This window comes from Taurulus bubalis, assembly GCF_910589615.1.
Source record: "Taurulus bubalis genome assembly, chromosome: 12".
NCBI classification, from domain to species: domain Eukaryota; kingdom Metazoa; phylum Chordata; class Actinopteri; order Perciformes; family Cottidae; genus Taurulus; species Taurulus bubalis.
Genome location: NC_136600.1, coordinates 12,401,656 through 12,428,317, shown reverse-complemented (window position 1 = coordinate 12,428,317; position 26,662 = coordinate 12,401,656). Strand labels below are relative to the sequence as shown.

The window sequence follows — 26,662 nt, the reverse complement described above, 5'->3', positions numbered from 1 at the left end:
ATGCTGACTCTGCAGAGCTCCGCCGCACTGCTGCTTCTGAGCTTCCTGATTGGTCTAAGCTACTCTCTGAACCCAAGAGACCCCAATGTGTGCAGCCTGTGGGAGAGGTGAGGCCTGTTTCACTGTGACAAGCAAATAGATGTCACTATTGTTTTAAAATGGGTTGGTCAAGACATGCATTCATCACATAAACGACAAAGTACATTTTTAAGACAAAAAGCAGATTGCTGGTTGCCATTTTCTAACCAGAGATGTGTAACTATTTATATGAATCCATAGCTTTCATAGTCACTTGCTACAATTCACCTAAATCTGAAGAAAGTGAAAGTATAGTTTTTCAACACTGATTGGCTTTTTTCTTCCTCTGAGCTAATTATGTTGCACTTTATGAATTTGCAGAAGAAAGCACAATGGATATAACTTTTGATTTGACTGTAATGTATTTGTTGAAGACTCTACAGCCACCGAGATCACCACAGTCAGTGGGATTCAGCATTTTTTCCATGATTAATTGATCCGCTGATTATTTTCTCAACAAAACGATCAATTGCTTGATGCATGAAATTTCAGAAAACAGTTAAAATGCCAGTAACCATTTCGCAAAAGAGATGTAGTCAGATTGTTTTATTTGAACATCAGTCCAAAACCCAAATAAAAAATGTGTGTCATTTGAAAAAGCAAATCCTTAAATCCTAACATTGGAGAAAGCTGTTTCACAATTTTTCCTAGAAAATTACTAAAAGGATTAACAGATTATCCAACTAGAGGCCAAACAACTATATTGATGAATTGTTAAAGGGGGGCATTAATCAAGACCATGACCTTTTCAGGCAAATAACACGGTCCCTGTTCCTTATGCTGGAAAACTTCTGTATAGACTGTGAATGAATTACAGTATTTGTAATGTCCTGCTTTTCAGCTTCACCACCTCAGTGAAAGAGTCCTACTCGCATCCTTACGACCATGTGACAGAGGAGCCCTGCTCCGACCCTCGGACCTCCTACAGATGCATGCGCCACAGGTAGCAGCAGCGAGATGACTCTTTTCCTGTTGCGGCTGACTTCCTGTTCCTCTCAGCGGAGGGTCAGAGCGTCCTGTTTGACCTTGTTGTTCTTTCAGGATCACCTACAAAACAGCCTACAGGCAAGCGGTGAAGACAGACTACCGCAAGAGATACCAGTGCTGTCCAGGCTATTACGAGAGCAGAGAAAAATGTGTCCGTAAGTAATCGTGGAAACCTTTTTATTGATCAACTCCTGCCTTCTTTTTTATTCATGTATTTTAAAATCATCAAACAAATCATATCTTAATAATTTACATTAAGTTTCAAATCATACTGTGTAACTAACTAAGTTTTGATAGAGAATAGGCTGAATACTTACTTTATTTATTGATTGAATTAACAGGGACAGTGCACATTAATGAACATTTTATGTCAATGCTGCAGAGGCTATTTTAAGATTAACATTTCAACGTTATTGAAGTCACTTCTAAGCATAAAGAGCAATCTCAATGTTATCTCTTTTTGATCTTAAAATTGTCAAATCTAAATATATAGCTAAACACATACTGGAATCACCTCAGTAAAAGTCCACAAAGGGTTATTTTTATTTATAGAATGTACACGTCTGCGTAGTTGCTAAAAAGCCCCAATTTCCAGAAAAAATACTGAGGGCATGACCTCAGTGTCCTCAAAAGTATAGCTACACCCCTGGTCCCACCCATGGGTGGGCAACATCAGTAGTACATTGCAAGCCAACATTGTGTATAAACAGAATAATGAAGAGTTATCTCAAAATCAAGTGAAAAAAGACATCTATATACTGTATATGAATGTTTTGCCTGATATAGCCATTGGTGCACATGTGAAGGAAACCATAGTAATCCAGCACAATACCATTTTACCACCATATTTGATTTTTGATTTTTCCATGCAAGATACCACAATTATGGGTTCTCCTCCCACTGGGGGCTTCTCATGCTGATGCTGCTGTTCTCATGGAACTTTAAACCTCACTGTGTGTGTTGCTGACACTATGAAAACCCTCTTCACAATTGTCATTAGTTCAAGGATTTCACATAATTTCAACAGCTATTATATCATGAATGAAGTATCTGTCAGTGATGAGTTCAGAGGGGTGGCACTGCTGCCTGCAGCTAACAACTATATTATCAGCGTGCAAACTCCCTCAGCTTGACTTTAACACTATAGTTCTAATGAATACATTAAAGACTATACCCAAAACTATAGTACTATTTTTTATTTATTTGCGGTGTTATGATGAGAATAATTACTTAGTTTTGGTCTAGTTTGATTTTACATGACATGTCCAACATCGTCCAACATCTAGAGACTAGAAACAAATGACCTTTAACACAATATCCTTTGGATTATATATGTTTTGTAGATCCGTAAATAAACTAAAATCAAATATGTTTGAAGGTGAAAAATATTCCTACATGTGGAGTCAGTTAGCATGACATCATCCTGAGAAATTGAGTTTTTTATGTGATTAAAGTAACCAGAAGCCTATCACCTCACTCCTAATCTTAACTTTAACTACTTTAAAGTTCATTGTCAATTTAAAGGTAGTCGTGTTTCACAATAAATGTTTGGGTGCGGTAGTTAAAATACACAACAGATAGTTCACTGTTGGCGTCTGAAAATATCAAACTGATGCAGCAGTCAACAGTTTGCTGACAGTCGGTGGTGACATAAATAAATAAAGTGAAACCATACATGGCCACAAGGTTTAAGAAAATTCTACCACAGCTCTACAAACTTTCACATACGTCAGTGGATGATCTCACCCGTGCATGATGGTAATAACAAGGTGTCTGTGCTTTGTGCTTCAAAAACGGACAATTTGGAGATACATGTTTTCATTCGGCAGAGATAATATGCATTGTTGGTTGCTTATTGTTGCGCAACCTTTCACAGCAGTGTGTGTGTGTGTATGTGTGTGTGTGTGTGTGTGTGTGTGTGTGTGTGTGTGTGTGTGTGTGTGTGTGTGTGTGTGTGTGTGTGTGTGTGTTGTAGAGTTTTCTTTTATAGCCAAACACAAAAGCCTTTGATTTTACTGACTAACATCAGAAAATCAAAATCCAGAGCCTACTGATTGTCGTTTTAAGCTTCATAATTGAAATATCTCAGCCATCAACGTGTCTCATATTACCCCTCCTACATCCACTGTTTCTTTATTTCGTAAATACATATAATTAGATATAATTACACTTACCTCCTTCACTGAATGGTAAGCCTTTTCTTTGATCCCCAAATCTCCAGCCACCCGTTTTCAAACACCTTCAACTAGAGAAGAGAAAATAATCAGTTAAATTATTGTTTATTTAAAGGAAAAACACCATGTGCTTTATACAGCATTTGGTTAGAAAACACTTACCTAGTGTTACAACAAAATATTAGTGTGCAGTCATGAAAGCATGTTTGAATTAACTTGATTAATAATAGCAGGGACACAACTCAGGGACTGACTTTCCAAGAGGCGGCTCCTGACGGTATGAATGGAACTGGTGCTTTCACTCAAGTAGTCGCGCCAAACTGTCGGGCTGACAGCTCACACGCTTTATGATGGGTGGAACAAATTTAGAGGGAAAGAATGCAATTCAGTTTAGTAGATTTTTAATAAAATTAAGAAAGAAAAACACACAAAAAAACACCCTGGGCATTATGCTCTTTAGAAAAAGGATGAACGCATGTGCTCTTTAGTAATATTAATTATCATTTCCATAGCACCCTTTCACCCTTTTTTTTAACAAACAAGCACAAGTGGGACAAAAGTTAATTAGTAACTTGGGGATTTTACAAAAAGTGAATATAGTAACATTCAAGTTATTGGAATATTATATTTCAAGAAGAAGGAGCAGATAGCAAGTTGATTAAATGGTCTAAAGGTCTTAATGACATTCGTGATAATACCAGTAGCTTTATATGCCTTTACCACGGCCGTACTTCTAGCTCAGTGGGTCCTTCTGCAGTTACCAGTGTGTGCGTGGAAAGATAGAAGAGTAACTCAGCTACTTATGGGAGGACAATAAAATGAACACAATTACAGGATTACATCTTGGTGTGAGGCTGATCTTCAGTGTATTTAGTATTCAGATTTCACCTGAAACTGAACATTACACGCTGCAATTGAGAGTGTGTGAAAACTAGTTGATACACAAACAAAGACGTTCAGCGTATGGTATTATGTAGCCATGTCCACTTCTACTGGAACAAAATCAGTTCCCTCAAGAAGAACAACATAAATCATTTCGGCGTTACGTTCAAGTGCAAACACTATGGCAGCTGTAGTAAATGTGACAAAGAGGGAGTCACATGACGTTGTCATAGATAGCAAGAACTTATTTCATCTTTTAATTTGGAGGACTTGTTGAAAAAAAGAGACTAGCTGTGATCTAATGGTGTTGTTATGTTGAGGAAGGTTGCCAACTGAGTGAAAAGACACAGAAAGTGGGTCTTAGTGGCAAATACAGAGAAAATACTCCGCACTCTCGGTTGTGAAGTAAGCAAACTCAATACGACGGGCTCTTGCAGTCAAAATAGTAAACAGTAGAACAAAGAGAAGCCTGTGAAGCGAGTGTTCAGCGAGGATGTAGCTGAAATGTAGTTAAAAAGAACAACAGGAGAACGCCGACCTTTCCAAGGAAAGCTGCTTCAATGCTTCCTTTCTTATCTCCTTAAGCATATAGGGAACACTGGACCATCCGTTGCAAAAGGAAAGGAGATTATACCGTCCCACAGTTCCTTGCAACAACATTTAAAGCGGCGTACCATTCGGGCGCCAATAGAATGAGCCGTTGCTGTTTAATTGTACACTATTAGGATTTAAAACATCTTTCTGAAGAGGTGTGATTCTGTTTCAGCGTTGAGTTTGTCGCTGTACCTTCTTATGTATCATAAAATAAATTTGCTTTAAAATAACAGTGAGATTGTCTTTTCCTAAATAATCATTAATTCTCCTTCACATCTTTACTTGACATCATGACGTAGCGGTCCAAGAAAAGTGGTTAGGAAAAGACATGAGGATGTAGTTTTCTATAAATATTGACCCGTAGACGTCGTAACATATACAATGTATCATTCACAACAATATCCACTTTGATATATAGTCATTACTGCTAAATGCCACCAGTTCCATTAAAATGCACAGACTTGGAAGATGACAGCCCCAATAAAGGACTTCTTGAGCTCCTCTTATTGGGCTCACAACACCAAGAATAAAGTTGGGAGCCATTGACTGATCTGATCTGCACACCATGCTGCATGTCTCCACAAAGCCGGGTCTGTTACAAAGTATGTTTCTCATCATCAGCTCGCTGCACCAAGGAGTGCGTCCACGGCCGATGTGTCGCTCCAGACCGATGCCAGTGTGAGGGAGGCTGGCGAGGCGACGACTGCTCCAGCGGTATGAATCAGTCTTTTCCCTTTGCTCAGTCATTTCCTCACTCTCTCGTTTGCTTTTCCTCCCAGCACTTTCTCTCTTTCCCCTCTCTCGTCAGGTGCACACACAAATAAACTTGACATACACACAACAGGAAAAGACAACTGGCCATTAGTCAAGTGGCTGATCTTCACTTACTCCATCACACACAGAAGGCCTTTCCAATGGAAACAGCAAGGGAGCATTACCGCATCAACGGCAATGAGTCATGAACGCCAGCCTCAGTCCAGAAACCATTTTACTAGACCAGAAGGAGCTGCACGTCCACCTCTTACTCAGTTATTATTCAAAATGAATAATAATTTTATGAATCACATGATAATATGTGATATACTGAAAGTAGCCACAGTCCATAAAAAAAGAGGAGACATTAATAAACCTGCTCTTTCTACCCGTTATGTCTTCTTTTACATAACTAAAGTCAGCACACATGGTTATATAATAGTTATTCAAGGCACCAACTCAAAACCGTGAGTCTAAACCAGTTTGTCTTGTCTGAAATATCCTTAATGTGATCGTCCAAACAACGTGGCGTGTGAAACCAGAGCCTGCTGTCCTCCTCACTGAAACAAAGTTTTCCACCTTCAGCCCGTTTCAACACAGAGAGCTGGGTCAATAGTACACCGCCCACCTCCATCCCCCTCCTATTCCTCTACCGAAAGAGGGAATTAGCTTTAACGGGTAGTGGTTGATGTCTTGACAGGGGGATGATGGGAAGGGGAAATGGAAAATGTTACCCCACTCTCTCTCTTGCATGGACCAGGTCTCTCCGTCTCTTCTTACACTCCTCCTCCTCCCCCTCCTCTCTCCAGCCTTGGCTCCACTGTATCCTATAATGGAGTCTTTTTGGCAGAATGAGCCCTGATACTTCCTGGATGCCTGTGTGTTGAGCTATCTAAGTATGGGAAAGAGGAGAGGGGACTGAGGTTTGCATACTGGCCACTTTTAGGACTCTTTGCCCATGAATATGGGGAAAAGAAGAGGGGAGGGAGAAGTATATTTGTTCTTCACATGGCAGAATGTGACAAAAAGCATTCAAAGAAGTTCCTTTACTGAAGTAAAAGTACAAGTGCCACACTATGTACATACTCCACTACGTGTAAACGTCCTGCATTCAAAACCTAATTTCAGAAAAAGCATGTTAAAGTATGTGCAGGGTTTTACTATGTATGGGATGTTTCTGGATTATTATTATTGCTGCATTATATTGCATTTTACAGCTGTATGTTTATGATTGTGCTCATTTTAACACCTTTCATATCTTGTTGGGTAATTTAACAGCAATGCCTCGTATTCTAGAAGATCATCATATGTTTGTAGCCTCTCGGCCCTGTGAGAACCACGCATCTCTAAAAAAAGTCAACTTTTCATGAGCTCAGAAAAAAACAGCCCTGTTTTCAGCTTTGTGACGATGCAGCTGAACCAGGAGGCTTTTTAAGGAGTTTATTTAGCTTAAGAAGTCAGACAATAATCATCAGAAACATTCAAAATCACCACATTTGGAGATACATTGTTTTCACTGAACAGGGTATAACAATGCACAAATGTGAATTGTGGCTCAATGTCATGTCAAAATATTGAATGCTTTACGTAAGCTTTGTTTCAGAGCAGATTTTAAAAGAGGGACGCAATCAAAAGCCAGCAGCGAGGGTTGTTTTGATATCCATGAAGACTATGTGGACTTTCTGCGCATGCAAAGAAACAAACCACTGCTTGGACAATTCTCAGGGGAAAGGCAAGAATTTTCCCACCATACCAGTGTGCATTCCTAACAAAAGACAGTGAAGAGATGCCAGTTCTGAAGTGTGTGTCAGTCAGTGGGTTTACATGCACGCAGTATTACAGATACTGGTATCTGGTAGGTATCACATGTTAATAATGGATACATGTTGCCATCACAGAAATGAAGTTAAGCTTTTAAGTCTCCTTGAGATCGAGGCCCGAGAGGAGAAGTTGAGAGAGTCTGTGTGGTCGCAATGTTTTGTTGTGTCACTGTGATAAATAATCAAACTCTTACATGGAACATTGGCCACAAATTCCCTTTTCGGTGTCAAATCTCAACGTTCTGGCAATTTTGGATTGATCAGTGCTTGTTGTTGCAACAATTAAATCAAAGTAAGACACACTTAAGCTAAGTTAAGTCCATCTGATGAAGGTAAACTAACTCAGCAACGCCGTTAGAGAAAGCCTTGCTCATGTTTACATGAAGATAAACAAACACATTGGCTGCTCGCTCAAAAACAGCAGGTCCAACCTGGAACATTTCAGCCAGTCACTCATCTACTGTCTGGAGTCGTCTGCCCCCTCAGTTCTTGAGCCGACAGGGCTGCAGACCTCGAGGTAAATCTCCCCTGCTGTCCCGGAGAATGTCTGTGTAAACATAATCACTGCTCCAGCTGAGTTTCTAATTAGTCAACGTGACACAGAGCTCCTCTTCGGTGCCCACACAGCGAACAAATGAATGTAGCATTCATTTAAACAAAGAAGAAGAGAGGGTCCTGCTCCGCGTCCGGGGCAATAAACACCACAGTCCGTGGCAGCGCGCTTTGCTCAGGGCCAAATTTGGCTCTGCTCTACCCTCTGTGTAATTATTGTCGAAGCAGTGCTTGTGCTCTTCAAAGATGTGGCAGGGCATGTGTGCAGCAGGCATCGGTAAGGGGGGATACGGAGGGGGTGATGGGCTGCTCAAGTCTGGCTGAATGTCTGCTCTCCAGATAAAGAAAGATGATTCACAGAGGTCAGCATGAAATTGTTGGAATTGTTTTTAGCTCAAGTTCACTGATGGCCATCCATGTGTTACGTCAGCGCTATTGGGTGGATATCACATTTTCTTGATGATGTCCAGCACCGTCGAAGACACCGATGAGAAATTTGAAGAATGCACACTTGACCAATAAGGCGGTGGACTGAGATCTCTTCATTATGAAATTGAAACCCAAACCTTGTGTGAATCTCTGCACTGCACTCTAACCCCCCCTGGAGCCGATCCTCAAGCTTCTGTAAAATGAACCATTTAAAACTCGTCCGCCTTGGGAGCTCCATGCAAATCGCCTTGAAGGATTCAAAATCATGTGTTGGTAATATAACACTGCGGGACTGAAAGGGGGCGATTTGGATGTGGAAGCACGAGAAAGATCGACAGTAATGTCTGGACGAGTCAGTACTTTATGTCCTTCACGAGCACTCTCTTGTTTCTGTTCTGTTTTTCATCTCCGTGTTGTTGAATATAATCAGATTTGTTTCTGTGTATTTGCTTTTCATGACATCATATGTCACTGTAAGTGTACACCATAGTGTATGGGAGGAAAACAGAATGAGAAGAAACAAAACTGACACAAAATGATTGCACATGCATATGCAAGTCACAATAATCATCGGTAATCTTATTTTGCTTTGGTGTTTGTATTTCATTTCTAGCATTGCAGAGTAAGTTTGACTCTGTTTAGAGTAGGAGGCGAATTACTGAAAGTTGACTGGTTTGAATCGTTGGAAAATGTGGGCAATAAAAGTCAGAGCCTCCCTGGTGAGAATGTGTGTCACTGTTTAACTACACGAGTAGTGCTGGTACTGGAAAACCAAACAAAATAGTATTTTTGGAGAAGAAAAGTTTTAAAAAGTGAGGTGCCCAATGTAAATAATTCATTTTCCCCTGAAAATCTAGAATCTAATAAACAGTATCATTAAATATATCAAATTTAGAGATTTTAAAAAAAAGAAGCTAATCTATTAAACCAAACGTCTATTGTCACAATTCATTTTTTAATGACAATTTTGCATGAATAAAACCAGAAGACGGTTGGGTTTCAGTATCTCGGCATATTTATAATCAATAAACAACTGTTTGTCCTGTTACCTTTCAGCCTGCGATGACAAACACTGGGGGCCAGGCTGCAGTCAGCAGTGCAAGTGTGAGAACGGAGCTCTCTGCGACCCCGTCAAGGGGACGTGTCAGTGTCCTCCAGGGTTCATAGGACGCCACTGCGAGGAGTCCTGTCCGGCAGGCACCTTCGGGAAGGGCTGTCTGCAGAGGTGCAAGTGTGGGACCGGAGGATCCTGTGACAAAGAAACCGGAGAGTGTTTGTGTCGGGATGGATTCACTGGGACCTTGTGAGTGCACAAAAATAAATAAATATTAAAACAGGAGCCTGCATATTAGGAGATTCGTAACTAAAGGCTATATTGATTTTGTAAAAAGAGACAAACATTGACTGAAAAACATTGTTTTATATTAATATCGGATTCCAAAATAAATATAGCATTTTGGAATGGTTCCCCTTTTTTTACAGTTTTAATATTTATGATATTTTGATTGCTTTGAGCTGAATGCTAACATTGTGTACAGCAGGTAGAGTTGTACAGTAAATTATTTCCTTTTCGGAAACACTTGATATAACACTTCATTCCACATCACAGTATCATACTTTATTATTTTAATTTTCTCAGGAGGTCTATGCGTCACAGATCTGTCAGTTCTTACCAAGTTATTTGTTTACACAACTTTATTATCCATGAAGTAAATCCATGACTCATCTGTTACACCCCATCTTTAGTTGCCCTTGAGGATGAGTAAGCAATGAAAACTCTTCCCCACTAAACATGAGTGGAAACGTCTTTCACTGCCAATGTGAACAACGCACCACTTTCAGCTAAAAAGAATGGGGGCTTGGCAACATTCAACATTGGATAAAGCTCATTGATGAATTGTGTATTTGAAGTATGTTCATTTTATTTCACCTCAAGGGTGAATTAGAAAATGTAATATCCCAACACTGAATAGTACAAGAGGTAGTTTTAGCCAAGACGTCTAATTGGTTGAAGACACGTTCTGACCGTGCTGATAATTCCCACAAAGCTGTTGAAATGCCAAGTCTTCCAGTAATCAGAGAGCTACTGTTATGTTTTAATGACCTCCCCTTTTTTAAACTTTTTTTCTGCTTTCCTTCAGAGTAGTTTAGTGTAATATAAAACGAGGGGTGTATGGACTACTAAATGTGGTCTTTTAGATCATTATGTCTGTATACAACTGCAGTAAAGTTACACGATTGTAACATTTTAAAGCTAAAATGAAGTACTCAGATATTTTACTTAATCTCTGTTACAAGTTAAGTACATTTCCCACTGGGATCATTAAAATATAATCTTCTTCTACATCATCATTTATTGACAATATGTTGCATTATTGATCTAAATCTGTAAAGTACACAGTGACTAACACTATGAAACAAAAAAGGAGTAAAAATAGCTATATTTGCCTTTTAATTGTAGTAGAAATATAAAGTACCAGAAAAAGGAAATACTAAAGTAGAAAAACCTCAAAATCTTACAATGTGATATCACAGCGTGCTTTACATGAGCATAAGCATACAACACCTGTGGGCTAATGCTTGAATAACCAATTTCCTAAAAACGCTGGTAACACTTATTTTGTTCATTTTGCACTGTAGAACAAAAACCTTTACGTAAGTCCTCAGGAATGCCCCAGGAGGACACATGGAGTGTTTTTGACTAAAGTGGTCCATTAAGCTGTTATTCACTCCATCCTCCTCCCCCAGCTGTGAGAAGGCGTGTCCCAGGAAATGCCAGGCACGGTGCCCCTGCCAGAATGGAGGCATCTGTAAAGGCAAAGGGATCTGCGATTGCCCGCCTGGATGGACGGTATGTTCTTAAAGTTAAAGCTTGCCCCGACACTAACCTTGTGTAATCTGTGGAGATTGCTAAAATTTTGAATTAGCCTGACAGCTTTCTCCCAACTTCTGAAAAACAGTCTCTGACTTTTTTTCTAAAGACATATTGAAGACAACCTGTCATCTCTGGAGACATGCAGATGCAAGGTTTTCCACTAATGTAAAAAAAATTAAGAGATCGTGATCTCATCAGGGAGCAAACTTATTTTCTTAGTAACTGCGAAAGTTGCAATGTTGGTGTCATCGCATCAGCGTTCACTTGGCATTTCTTTCTACCTCATGAATTTCAGTTTTCTTTTCCTCTTCTCGTTACTCTGCAGGGTGCCGTTTGCACGGTGCGATGCTCAGAGGGAAGGTTTGGACAAAACTGTGCTGATGAGTGTGTCTGCCACAACAGGGGCAAATGTGACCCTGAAACTGGACAGTGCCAGTGTGCTAAAGGTTTCACCGGTAACAGGTGTGTATGTGTATGTGTGTGTGTGTGTGTGTGTGTGTGTGTGTGTGTGTGTGTGTGTGTGTGTTTGTGTGTGTGTGTGTGTGTGTCTGATTGACTGTTCCTGTGCATGTGGGCCTCCCAAAAGTCCATGCATGCCAAGGGACAGCTCCTTTGTCCCGTCTAAGAGAAGAACCCAAACACAAAACTATCTAAAGACTGTATGCGAATGCTCAGTCTGGAGAAATCTTGATTCGGTATTTGTTGTCCTCATACATTTGATGTCCTTTGGTATTAATGCACCACAACCCAGCTGGGTTGTTAATATGAACATTCTGTGTTTCTGATTGCATGAGACTGAGTCACTGAACTTTAAACCATTGCAGTGTTCTGTCAAATCTAATTTAATGGAACTATATCAGCACTAGAGACAGAAATACAGCTTTGGCTAACATCCCGACTGACAACCACGATATAAAATTTAATTTAGGGTTTTTTCATTCACATGCAAATCTAGTCCAGCTCCTGTGTGTCTATGAACAACCTTCTCTGTCGCTGCCCTCAGGTGTAATGAGGAGTGTGCTGCGGGCACCTTTGGTCAGGACTGTAAAGGTGTGTGTGACTGCGCTAATGGCGCACGCTGCTACAACATCGATGGAGGCTGCCTGTGCGAGCCGGGCTTCAGCGGCCCTCACTGCAGGGACAGGATGTGTGCGCCGGGCAAATATGGCATGCACTGTGAGCGCAAGTGTCTCTGCCAGGACAAACAAACACTCAGGTGAGTTGATGTCTTCAGAAAAACAGCTTTAAGCTCTGTAGGCAGAAATTATCCAAATATGATTGAGTGAAATCTCAGTGAGCAAAGCCAAAAACTTTATTTGACTTCATTAATTTTAGGCGAGATAGCCAGCTACTGGTGGGCCCACACATTAACCTGCTCATCCACTCCTTAGACGCCCGTCCTGGTTGGTTAACACAGTAATGGGTTCACATTTGTGGGAAAAGTTTACAAAATCAGTTCCTAATCAAGACTTATCTCATAAAAATACTTCCAATAAAGCGTACATCTTACCTTTGGCAGGCTTGTCATAAGTACTGTATGTTTTCAAGTCCTTAACCCACGCTGGTGGGCTTGACGAGCTCAATGCTGCCACCTGTGTGTGTTTGCGTGGTTCCTTGGTTTAAATGGAGCACAGGTTGTTAGCTGTAGAGTGGAAATCCTTTTCAATTGGTCACAAGCCAGTCGGGCTTCACCCCAAACACAACGTTGAACCCACACAGGTGTTTTCTTCTTCTTCACCTGTTAATGAGTCTTATGGCGGTTGGCATCTATGAGTTGCCTTACTTACATTGTCCACTCCTTCACTCAGACTCAGTTACTTGAGTTGGTGCAAATCCTTCCCAAAGTGTAGCATCTAAAACTTCTCCAGGTGTGTCCATCAGTCTTAATCCTAATCTTTTCTGACTACCTCTTGATTTCAACCGCACACTTCATCATATCCACGGCGATTAATGCCAGTACATTCACTCACAAATCTTTTGTCAATTATCAATCATTTTCAGACTAAACTCTACTGATTCACTGTCATCACTGACCGACCAAATCAAGAGCATTATAGCAGTGTCGCTCCTCACTGTTTTCTTTGGCAGAGTCAGCACTCTCTCACAGCTAGGGAGCTGTAATTTTGCAGCGATTTCATCACATTTACCTCTATTTTCATTGTTCAGCTGCCACCCAATGAAAGGGGAGTGCACATGCCAGCCAGGGTGGGCAGGACTGTTCTGTAACGAGACCTGCGCTCACGGTTTCTACGGTCATGGTTGCCTGGATCCATGTCTGTGTGTGAACGGCGGGGTGTGCAATAGTGCCACGGGACAATGCCGGTGTGCCCCCGGGTATACGGTGAGTGGTGGAGTTTAGAGTGATTTAGTTAGGATTCAGTGAATAAATGAATAAAGTTAATGAATCATTTATATTTTCTTTTCACTCTCTGTGCTCAGATGACCTATTTCATTGTATATTTGTCTCACCGGTTAAATACCCTCTAGGTTTATCATTAAAGTTAATATTTTTTATTATTGCAGGGGGTTCACTGTGAGAGTCTATGTAAAAGCGGCACCTATGGCAAGAACTGCTCCCTGGAGTGCTCCTGTAAAAACGTTGTTGACTGCTCGCCGATTGACGGGACTTGCTTCTGCAAAGAGGGTAAAACACGTTCATACAGATGTGGTCACGGTGAAAGAGGAAACGTTTCGTCTGACAGGTCAATGCTTGACCTATTGACAGACTGATGAATGCATGACTGGAGCAACATTGGTGAAATAAGATTCTATCAAACATGGCTGACGGTCCTTTGTGTGTCTGCAGGCTGGCGTGGGCCGGACTGCTCCACCCCCTGCTCGGAGGGAACCTGGGGCCCAGGATGCAACGCCACCTGCCACTGCGCCAACGGGGCAAAATGTAATCCTGCAGATGGATCCTGCGCCTGCACAGCCGGCTGGCAGGGGGCGCGCTGCGACCAGCCATGCCCGGTAAATGTCTGGATATGAGGCTTTATAGCTTTGCCTGTTTAGGAAGTGGTACGGAGGAGAGCATCAGATGATCTCAAACTAGACTAAAAAAAAGTGTCTGTTTTTTATGCAGCAGTTGCTTTAATCCAAGAGATTTGTTTTCTTTCAGGAGACAATAAAATCAACTTGTAATACTTGTAATACTATATATATATATAACGAAACCTACAAATTGTACTATTCACATCCTTCTGCACAGGGAGTAGATTATTCCACCTGTTTTATCAGTTTTATTTCATGAAATTTGCATTATTTTGACTTTAACTACACAAAGATTTTTTATTTAAAAAAATGGATGAACTGCAAAAAGGTAAAATAGAATTTTGTTAATACTGGAAGACGTTTTTATGTAAAAAAAAAAATATATATATACATACATACTACAATGAATGAATTTATTTGATAAAATAATACAAACTATTGAAAATAAGAAAAGTGAACTGTATGTTTATTCTATGTTGAGTGGAACAAATCAACTGCTATCTTTGATTAGACTTATACACGAATCATGACGGTGATAATTATACAGAACATGTCGGCTCTGATTGGACAGTCTTCAGAAATGCTGTCCAGCTCTTCATCCCTCACCTCACCCTCTGTATGTTTTAATCTGTGTTTTGGACACGTACCCCTCTTGTCTCCGCCATGCCAACCCACCAGGCTGTCTATACAACCACACAGTGCCAGTGTAGTATTCTGTCTGAGCTGGCCGAGTGTTGAAGAGATTCCCCTGACAATTCTTTGCCTGTTGGCATTTGCTCACATGTGCAGATGGGCACGTTTGGGCCAGGCTGCCTGAAGAGGTGTGATTGTGTTCATGCCGACGGCTGCCAGGCTACCACCGGGGAGTGTCACTGTCTGCCAGGCTGGTGGGGTAAGTGATGACGTCCTCCCGGTGCCGCTGCCAGCTTGGCTTTGGTACCAACAGAACTAACTGAGCCACAGGTTTTAAACCACTCGGTCTCTCTTTCATCCGGATTGCACTGTCCTGTGACTTAAAGGACCACCATTGACTTCAAATCGACTAAAATTCAATAGAAACTTTTTTTTTTTTTTTTTTTTTACTTTTTTACCAAAGGCTTTCTACTTCCCCTGCAGCTATTAGTTTTCATTTTAACACCAATATCACATCCAGTGTTGGAGAAAGTATTCAGATCTTTTAGCGGTGGAAATACTGCAGTATAAAAACACAAATTAAAGTCCATCCAAAATAGTAAGTAGAAGTAGTTTAAGTATTAAAGGTTATTCATAAATAAATGACCCCCAAGTGTTGTTTTATTATATCCTGATGTATTATGTACTGTGTAAGTCTAATTTTACTGTTGTAGTTTGTCAAGGTGGATCACATTTGGACTATTGTATATATTGATTATTTAACTTTGTAATAATACATTTTTAAAAACCTGCAACGTAACTATTAACTGAAGCTGTTAAATACATTTTTTGGAGTAAAAACTACCATCTCAAAAGAAGCAGAGCAGAAGAATAAAGTATTATAAAAATGGAAACCCTCAAGCAAAGTACAAGTAGCTCAAAATTGAATAATCTTTATTACTTTCAACCACTGATCACATTGTAATACTGCTACGCAATGACAGTTGGTGTGTTTGTGGATACTGAAACACTAAATATGTGATAGTCTGCCCCCAATCAGCAACATTGTATAGCATAAACTACAAAAATAACCTCCTTCTCTATGTCATTGCCATTTGTGTTTGACACATGATTATAGTAGTCTTAGATGTTGGTGGTTCATTGAACACAGTGACAAGGAAATCCTTTAAAACAGTCGTATTATCAGTTAACTCTGACCAAAGACAAAAATGACAACTTCAGTTTCAGATTATTTATCTGAACAAGATTTCAAGTAAATATTTTCATACAGTTCTAAATTGTATTGAAACCAGTGGCTTTGTTCATGGAAGGAAATCAAACGCACGGTACACTATACATCAGTCAGTATTACGTTTAGTACACTCATCGTGTAGTGTGAAACATGCACACACAGCTCATTGCATCACTACTATAAACTCTGAGAGGAACCATTCTTCACATTGACTATTTTCTCATTTGATAGTTGAACACATTGCACTTGTTATAGTTGCTTACTTCTACTGAAGTACATTTATGAATGCATGACTTTTACTTGGATGGAGTATATCTCCATTGTGGTATTGACAATTTGAATACTTCTTATAAACACAATGTCTTTCATCCACCCTCCATGTTTTCCCTCCAGGTTCTCGCTGTAGAGAGCCCTGTTCAGAGGGCCTGTGGGGGCGCCACTGTAACCAGACCTGTTTCAAGCATTGCCCCAACAGCGACACGTGCTTGAAGGAAACTGGAGCGTGTGTGTGTCGCGCAGGCTACTGGGGAGTCACCTGTCAGAACAGTGAGTGTCGTCGTCAGCCGGCAGGGAAACAGCAGAAAACAGCTCAGATCAAAACCAAGAAGTGCACTGGACTGAAATTTGCATCTGCTCACTCTTCATCTTTTTGTCTCCCAGAATGCAGAGCAGGAATGTACGGGGACCAGTGCAGTATGTCATGCCCATCCTGTAGCCAGTCGTACCGCTGCCACCATGTGACAGGAGAGTGTGATTGCCTCCTTGGACACACTGGACCCAACTGTGATCAAGGTTGGCATTTACATCATTAATCATACACCCTAAAATCCTCATGGATGTTTCAGAAACCCTCTACATTCAATCACGACATAATCCGGTGCTGATCATTCTTCACATGACATTGTGTGTTTCACAGTTTGTCCAGCTGGCTACTTCGGCAAACAGTGCACTGAAGTGTGTGTTAACTGTGCCAACAACTCCACATGCGACCACCGTGACGGCCACTGTGAATGTTTGCCGGGCTGGACCGCTACTGACTGCTCCATACGTGAGTACATCAGACAGCAACTAGAAAAGGGCATTTTCTGGAGGAGTCGTCTCTAAGACTCACGTGAAATGTGACTGCTGATGGAGGAATACATCATAACATCACATCCAAGAGGGAGACCTTTAGTGTTATTGATCTACAAGTATTATGGGGATAAAAGCAACTGTTTTCAGCAATTGCCATACATGGCCTGTGAAGTGTTACTGTTTTGGTTAAAATATGAATAGTATAATAGGGTTGAAAGTAACAATTATATTTATGATAGAACAATCTGCTGATTATGTTCTGTTTTTAAACAGCAAAGACATTCAGTTTATTATCCAATATGAAAAAGAAAAGAAGCAAATCCTCACATTGGAGAAGGTGTCATCAGAGAGTGTGTTGTAATTTAGCTTGAAAATGTCTGAAACTATTAAACAATTATTAAGATTAATGTCCTGTTGATTGACTGGTAAATCTATCTATATTTGTTTCACGTGTCTGATGCATGGATGTGAAACGTACGTTGTGTTTTCCAGCCTGCAGTCCAGGCCGTTTTGGTCCGTTCTGCACTCAGACCTGCTCCTGTCCGCTCGACCTCGTCTGTGACCGATACACTGGAGACTGTTTGTGTGAAAGTGAAGGAGAGGACTGTAAACAAGGTATGGATCCAAACATGTTTGAAATCTTTTTCTGGAGAAGTAGTGGGAAAAAGATAATCCATTTGAAAATGGATTGGCTTCTATGGCTGTCCTTGGAAAGTTAAAGTTATTGTGAGTAACTTTTAACTGGTTATGAAACAGTGTCAATTTAATCCTGATGGTAAATGGACTTACATTTGTATAGCGCCTTTCTAGTCTTCCAACCACTCAAAGTGCTGTACACTACATGTCAACATTCATCCATTCACACACACATTCATGCACCGTTGGCAGAGGCTACCATGCCATCACCACCAAGGAAAATCCAACATGTGGACTGGAGGAGCCGGGGTTCGAACCACGATCTTACGATTGTAAGACGACCCGCTCCTTCTCCACCATGACTCTATATGAGCTACATTAGTTAAATGAAAGGTTTTCTCAATAGACTCTGGTGCTTGGAAACACTATGACTTTAATCCACAAGGACCGCCAAAATCAACACAGAATGAAAGTCCCTTGTCGTAACTTTGACGAAAGCCAGCTGCGGTACTTTATTTCTCTTCCCACCTGCTCTTTCACAGACTCGTCTGTGAAGTCCGACAGTGTCATGGTTCCCCTTCCTCCTGGTGAGCGGGAGTCGTGGGGTGCCATCGGCGGCATCGTCGTGCTCGTCATGCTGGTGGTCTTGCTGCTGGCTCTGCTGCTGCTCTACCGCCGCAGACAGAAGGACAAACAGAACAACACGCCGACCGTGTCCTTCTCCACCAGCCGCACGGTCAACTCTGAATACGCCGTTCCAGGTCTGTCAATGCAGTATATGGTGGTGGAAAAAGTAAAAGTAGTGTTGTGTTGGAGGGATTGCCTCCATGCGGCTCTCAACATGGCGACGACCGAGCCGATGGAAGCAGCTAACAGTGCTAACAGAACGAACAGTGCAAACAACGACACCAACATGCCGCTCGGCAGAAATATAACAAAAACAAAGACCATTTGTCTTCCTTTTCCTTGTATAAAGCTACATTTTGAGAGTAGGTTTGACTGCGTTATCAGATGTGATTTCAGTTGGACTTCAGTTGGAATAAATGGCAGGGTTTTACAAAATGGTCAAATTTGAATTATTAATAGTTTTAGTTTTGTGAGGCACTTAACGTTACCTTTGATTCAGCCTGACCATAGACTTAAGAGACTACAGGACAAGTAGTTTGCATTTGGACTATATTTGAAACAATAAATCCACTGGTTGAACATTCGGTTCTGGCATTTCATAATTATAAAAAGTGAGACATTGGAAGATTAATGGGAGTACTTATGTTTTTTTAAATCACAATTCCTATCTCATTGCATCAATTTTCACAAGATCATGATATCACATTTTAAATGGATGAGCACTGTTAAATGCTCACACCACAGTTGATGTGCTTGCAAAAGAGTGAAATGTGATCGAGTTAAATAATTGTGTAATGCCATGCAGTGAATTTTAAGTAAGATATTTAGCTTTTTAATTTTTATTAAATTGTCATAATATTATGATGTTTATATAGCTGCTCTTGGTCAGAATGTAGTTTTAGTTGTGTATCTGGGTTTTTGTAATAAGTGTTCCACAGAGATGCATTTTATTGACCTTGAGGTAATTTAATTGCAGCAGACGTGATTCCATGTGTTTGTTTTGGCCTCCAGATGTTCCTCACAGTTACCACCACTACTACTCCAACCCCAGCTACCACACACTGAGCCAGAACAGGCCTCCCCTGCCACACCTCCCCAACAACCACGACCGCACCATCAAGGTGAATGCCACCTCTGTTACATCACCTCGGCAATCTCATACTTTAAGCAGTGTTCAGGGCACTGATATGCCATTTATCCAGTCAACAACAACTGGATTGCTTTTTGTGGCCATGAAATCATAAACCTTAAAATATTGACCCAGTAAGTCACAGTTCTTTGGTTAATATGCTCGAAGCGTTTCATTTTGTTTTGCATTTCTGATTGGTGTACTATTCACTCTGCCCTACAGAACACCAATAACCAGCTGTTCTGCAGTGTGAAAAACATGGAGAGGGAGAGGCGGGGCCTGTTTGGGGTTGAGAGCAATGCCACTCTACCTGCAGACTGGAAGCACCACGAGCCTCGCAAAGCCTCAGGTCCGTCTGGGGGACTCTCCACTGACTCACATTCGGGATCAGCTTTTAGAGGAGACACTGATGCAGATAAACCTGCAGCAGGGAAATGAAATGAGTGCAGTAACATTTACAAGCTGATAAAAATAAGGATTTGGTTTCCAGACCTCCTGACCACAGCTTCATAAAAAGATTATCTGTAAAACCTACAAATGTAACTTTCTGTTAAAATTGTTTTTCTCATTCTGAGAGTCAGTGGAGTGCTTAGTGTCCAATAGCGGTCTGAGTTTTATCACACTGAATTTGTTTGTATTTCACAAAAAATAATATTTTTTAAAGAGTAAAGAGTAAATATCATCAATCTTGTGTTGATAACGGCATTCAAACCGCAGATGTAACAAAACCATAGGAGTGTAAATTGAGGGAAGAGACATGCAGTGAGAGCTGAGGAGAAAAGTTTTCTTTTATACACCAAAATATATCGTCCAGCATTTCCTTTTGGACAGAAAATCATTCTCGTCAACAATGCACATTTGATGTGAGACTATAAAAACAATGAGGACTTCATAAAACCTGGTGGTTGCATTGCCAGCATGCACTCACCTGGTATTGATTTAGCAGCTTTCCAAAGCAAATTATCTGCCTTTGATTAGTTTGCCATAAATGAAAATGAAGATGCCAGATTTGTCTTTTATTGCTTACAGGAGCTTTTGGAATTGATCGGAGCTACAGCTACAGTGCCAGTCTCGGAAAATATTACAACAAAGGTAGTTGATCACTCTATTTTCACCCTTTTTTGCTCTTCTATCATCTAGAGAGAAGTAGGGACACCAAAACATACATCAGTAAGAGGATGCAACATGAAACTATAGGTGCAATATTGTAAAGATCACATGAATATATGTTTCAAAGAACTGATAGCAAGACTACAGATCCACATCTTGGTCCTGCTGTTGTGCCACATGTCCCTGACTGTAACGTGTCTTTTCTTCCTGTGGTGGCAGAGCTGAAGGGCGCGGTGGCGGTGAGCAGCAGCTCTCTGAACAGCGAGAATCCGTACGCGACCATCAAAGACCTGCCGGGTTTGCCCTTCGGCCACCCAGAGAGCAGCTACATGGAGATGAAGTGCGCCGTGCCCAGAGAGCGAGCGTACACCGAGATCAGCCCGCCGCCCTTCCACACGGCCACCTTACGCAGAGGTGAGCGCCTCTTTAGACCTCCTTCAAACTGTTGGTTCACACTCATGTTTTTAGTGTTCTTAACTAACTAGTGTGTAAATTAAATCTACATCATCAGTATTACAAGAAAAAAAAATCTGGTCATTAGGAAGAATCAGAGTCACATTTTATATTCCATGTAGTGAGCCAATCACATGAAGGAGATCCAATAAAGACTCAAGCTATTCAAGCATAAAGAAGAAGAAATTAAAGGAAATGACAAGAAGTGGAACGAGACAAAAGTAAACATATCTTACTGAACCCTGAGTCATTTAGGGCCCTCCTTCTGAGCAGCATAGCACCAATTCAAAAATGCATCATCCTTCCAGCCTCGATCCATATTTAAAATGTGTCGACCCCTTCTGAGAGAGCTGGGACCTAAAATAATGTGAAAAGCTCATTAAGTTCCTTCGATCAGGCAAACGTTAGAGGAGGATTTGCGCTCCGACAGATGGGGAGGACAGGCTTCCTGAAGGCAGAAGCCTGAAAAATGAACAACTGTTTGTGGGGAAGAGGAAGCGCAGGAGAGAGGATGTTCTTTTGTTCGTCCAGACACCAGCGATACATCAACATGAAGCCACAATAACAGATGATGAGGGGAAACATGTGAGAAACAAATCCTGAGATTAATGGCAATATTGGCTCGATATGAGTCTTTCTCTTCTCGTGAAGTAGAACATCCTCATTTTGGATTCAGCTAGTCTGGAGCAATTTGGGGGAGGAAAAGTGAGAGAAATTAGCACTCCCCTCCGTCAATAACCATTATTCACCCTCACTCTAATGGAAGCAGACGATTGAGCAGAATGGAGATTAATGATAGGAAAACATATATATCAAGGGCGTTTTGCGCATGGACTTTGAGGGTACGATTTTGTTCTAATAATAAACTCTCAATTTAAGATCGGTGATTGTGAAGTTAAAAACTTGGTTCTTGGGTTCATCAGCAGTTTAGTGAACCGATTGTTATACAACTAAAAACACAACGCAAGACAAATACAGTGCAATCTGATTCAACTGGTGACATGATTAAGCATTTAGCATTGTATAAGAAATACATGGTTTATAACACACTATAATGGAGCTGTGAGCAGATATAAGAATGTTTTTAAGTGTTTAATAGTGTAAAAATATTCACATTTTATATTATCACAACTGTGTTTTACCATGTCAGTTGTTACACTTATGGATGTCCTCAGGAGGAGTTGTAGTTATACATTATACATTAATAAACATTTTTAACATGCCTTACTATTAACCACAATAGTCTTTTTGTTGATGTGTATGGACGAAAAGATTTATATTTAATTACATTCATGATACCATCTGTGTGTTCAGCAGACAATTTATACTTTTATAAGAGGAAGGAGGATATTAGTTCTAAGATGCAGAGCAAAGGTTAAAACATACTCTGTATCGGTTTAGCCAACAACTTTTACTATGATTCAATTATATTGTGACATTCTTCTATAACCTTTTGTTAGAAAGCTTTAGTCAGGACTGATTCAGACCACTATGAGTAAATCTCAAGACCAACCAGTCCAGTATGGGTCAATATCGGACTAAAAGCATTACAATAGATTTTTCAGCATGCCACCTGCAACATTGAACTAACCAGTACTATAAATATTACTACTACACTAAAGTACACAGGTGTAGTCTACTTGCAGTACTAGGAAGAAAAAATAGTCAAGCCAGTTGCTGAAACATGACAACTTTACTGTTAAAATTGAACTAAAATCAACATTTTTGCTCAGACTAAAACCAAAAAGTCAAAAAGATGATCAGCAGTAGACATGGTATTTTAATTGTTTAAATAAATAAAGTGGATTAAGAGGTTAAAAAGTGTTTGTTTATCTCTGTGTGTTGTTCATCCCCCTCAGAGCGTCAGAGTTCCCTCGGTCACGCTCCATACGAGGACCCCCAGAGCCACTACGACCTCCCCGTGAACAGCCACATCCCGGGACACTACGACCTGCCGCCCGTCCGCCGCCCGCCCTCCCCCAGGAGAACCCCTCAGTGACGGTCGCAGCAGCGAGCAAGTCTCCCCTCCTCACGTTGGGGATGATTTCAGGCCTGTGCAAATCTTTAGGCTCTTGTCTGACAATCAGAGCGGCAGACCACCCACAGGCCAGCGCCTAGGCGTCTGTCCCACTGAGGACCTCTCGTTTTCTGTGGATGCCCACCCCTCCCCTCCTGTCAACTCAACACTGCCCCTGTGTGGGCTAAAGCGGTACTTGCTTCACCGTGACAGACTTGTCATCCAGACTGGGGAGCCAGCGGGCTGTGGTGAGGGAGGCAGGACTGCGGCACCGCCAGCAGGGCTTCAGCTGCATTCACATCCCGTGGGAAAAACACGCCAGAAGACTTCACGCTTAAACGCAGCAACTGGGGAGCTAAACATGCTGTAATTGAAGTTCTCCACATATTTTGTCTGCAACTGATCAGCTGATGTGCGTAAAAAGGCCCTTTTTTTTTTTTTTTTTGTTGGTATTTTACATTTTCTGTTTTCCTGTTTTTATCAGGCAGCTTTCGATGAACTTATCACAGATGGATTGAAAATAAACCTTTTCAACCTCAAAAAAGGAAAGAGACCAAGGTCATGGGACCTTTAGAGATGTCCTCCAATACATATGTTTGTTTTGTACAGCAAAAATCCTGCCAGTCTTTGCTCCGAGACATAAAAAATGTTTGTTTTTTATTTTTGATATTCAGTCTTTAGTAATTGGAGAAACCAGGTTGTTTCACCAAAGTGACAAAGATCAACAGTATTTTTATAATCTCCAATGATACACGTGTCCCCCGTTTGTTTGAACTAATGTGGGTCACTTATTGCTGCTGTCATGAAAACTTTGTAAATATAGAAATGAATATATTATCTTCGCAGTAATGTTAAATAACAGCCGTATTTCAGAGATGTTTAAGGGGTTTGTGGCCCAAGATCACACACACACACACACACACACATGCTCACCAATATATACATCATTATGTTGTGAATAATCAACAATCAAATGTGGGAATACAAGCCAAATTAAAGCAGCGTTATGAATGTCAAAGCATGTCTTTGTGCGGTATTTAAAGGGACGGTTCACCCAAAATACAAAAAAGGGTCACACAACTACTCCGACTTAAATCATTTAAAATAGTTTTTGGTCTCGTGTTGCCTAGAAGTATTTTTTGAAATTGTATAAATGCCTTTTATCAAATTCAGTAAATTTTTCAGTCAATTAGATAACATAAACCCTGTGTACCAGAACAAAAAAGTACATTGTGCTTTTAATGCCATAGCTTTGGGTAGAGCTTCAGCTTTCTTTTATGTATGAACATATATTTTTGAATGTAATCATGGGAACATGCGTGTATAATGTAAATAAAATTGGCTGCACTTTTCATCTGTGGTTTTGAATGACAATGAAAAAATAAATACAGCAGCCAGTCACTAAAAAAATAAAATAATTTTACTTTTTTATTTTAGAAAAGCAAAAAAAACAACCATTCATTACATAAACTTAATGGCCTTTTCATATTTTTAACAGCATCATTATGATAGACACAAATTCTACATCAAGCAAATTACAACTTTGGCATTAAAAAGGTACACTACAAGAAATCCCTCCAGGTAACATTTTTAATCCTCAAGTCCTTCAAAAGATTCCGGAGGCCTCAAATCAAGACTTTAAGAGGGAAGTCACGATTTCACAAAAGGCCTTTCAAGACTGTCAAATAAATTCACATCTGTGATTTGAATCCGATTTTGTAGTGTCTTCATTAACTTGTTAAAATGTTAAAGAGCTGTCTGTTTCTTAAGAGAACACACTGAAACCATAAGTTCTGGACAGGAAAAAAGTTTCTTTCTGCTTTATAATCTGTCAGAGAGGCCTCTGAAAAACCCAGACCGCAACTTTTAAAGGATCCCTTTCGAGTATGCATGATTCAGTTAATTGCATATATTTCACAATTGCATACAGTAATCGTGTCTCATATTTACATTCTCATATGAGAAATACTAAATCTTTGGAGCTGGTAATTTCTTTAACAATTGTTAGACTTTAAGGCACGTTGAGGATCATCTACTTGAGGCAAAAATAAAAGAATCTAATCTGGCAAAAATACCATTTTATCTTAGTACAATACAAAAACAACATCAAAAGCTATCAAGTATTTTCTCTAAATGCTTTGCTTTTCCTGGAGTATAAATGATTTAAGATGCTAGACTACAGTACAAATCTACCTGCTGTGCATATTTGGCGAGGCGCTCATTAGAAGCAGTGCATAAAGCCAAAGTCACAAAGTATAGAAAGCCCACAATCCCACTGCGATACCAGAATCATGCCAAGAGATTTGCAAAGTCAGGAAAGAAAAAAGAAAATACCTGTATGACCAGTTTTTAGGAGCAACACAAATCGGACAGCTGACACAAAAGTGTGATACGAGCCATGTGCCCAAAGAACAGCGATGGTTGTTTCTGTCCTCTAAAGGCACTTTTGTTTTTTTGGTTTAATCTGTAAAAAAGCTGGTTAAAATGTTTCCAAAAACCCAGAATGTTGCACTCTGTAAACAGCAGCACCAGCTCTCTAGTGGAATAATGTTAATTTGGTTGAATAGGCAGTAAAATCCTACAAATATATACTTTATGTATGGCACAAGTAGAGATTCAAAACATAGTACCCATTTCTGATATTTTTGCAAATCCTACATCCTTCGATCATCATGACAAAACACTTTGAGTTACTTATTAAGCAACACGTTTACATGTCCAACTGAGATGAGCATTCATAACTTTTATAATATTTGACTTATCCAGGAAACAATAATTCCTTATTTCCGTACACGTTCATAACAACATATATCTCTCTGGAGCCGAGCTGTGAATTACAACAACAAAAAAAATACATATTTTCTCTGTGTACACCATAGCAGTCCAAACGCATGATCTAAATCTTTGTCTAAGGCTAAAGGTGAAAACAAAACATCTCCTGAACACCCTGAGCGTAAAGTACTTTGGCTTTCTTTTACAAAATAGTTTATCGAAAACAAAAACTACATTTTATGCATTTTCCCTGCAGTACACAGCAAAATACTGTTCCAAAAAACAAGGATATTTAGATTGTAAACGACTACAACGTCTGAAATAAAGAGTTGATTAATTTGATGGACGATAAACATGATTAACAAACCCCACAGGATTAATGTTCCTGTCTGTATGGCAGTGGGGACGTATTCCTGACCATTAAATGTGAAACCTCGGCTCGGAGCACAAGCACTGGTCAATGGAGCCGTGTGTGCGTGTGAAAGAAATAGAGTGTGCAAGAAGAGCAGGACAAGCATTAGCACAGCACACATGCAATAACATAACTTTAATATAAAACTCAAAAGCTGAATATGAAAATCCTGTGCCCATTACCCAAAAAACCTCAAAGCAATGCTAACCTGCAGATTAATCTGAATACAAAAAAAGATCATATATATTTAAAAAAGACAAACAACCCAACAGTGAGACATTATTATTCTCCTTTGTAGGCTGCCGGAGGTGTTGGTTCAGGTGATGTGCTGTCTGGTTTTTACATGATGGAGCAGTTCTCCGGCTTGGCACGGCCCTGAAGGAGGAAGTGACATTGCAGCGTTAAATGTGGAGAAAATAGGACAAATGGCAAT

General features: G+C 40.3%; 2 protein-coding genes across 2 annotated transcripts in view; one reads left to right on the top strand and one right to left on the bottom strand.

Annotated features, from left to right (window-relative positions):
- pear1 (platelet endothelial aggregation receptor 1) lies at positions 1-25,080 on the top strand (the record flags this gene model as incomplete). Its single annotated transcript, XM_079227594.1, has 22 exons — positions 1-107; positions 920-1,021; positions 1,120-1,220; positions 5,337-5,429; positions 9,326-9,572; positions 11,018-11,120; positions 11,470-11,606; positions 12,148-12,360; positions 13,311-13,485; positions 13,668-13,788; positions 13,951-14,114; positions 14,925-15,027; positions 16,393-16,545; positions 16,660-16,791; positions 16,916-17,047; positions 17,566-17,688; positions 18,252-18,470; positions 19,348-19,457; positions 19,688-19,814; positions 20,495-20,557; positions 20,795-20,989; positions 22,888-25,080. The coding sequence occupies 22 exons, from the start codon at positions 1-3 to the stop codon at positions 23,025-23,027; spliced, it is 3,060 nt and encodes a 1,019-aa protein (XP_079083720.1). The 3' UTR covers positions 23,028-25,080.
- LOC306744894 (lamin-A-like) overlaps positions 24,444-26,662 on the bottom strand; it is a 25,597-nt gene continuing 23,378 nt past the window's right edge. The window contains exon 13 of the mRNA XM_079227595.1: positions 24,444-26,604. Within this exon, the coding sequence (XP_079083721.1) occupies positions 26,569-26,604 (36 nt within the window). The 3' untranslated portion in view covers positions 24,444-26,568. The remainder of the gene's footprint in view (positions 26,605-26,662) is intronic.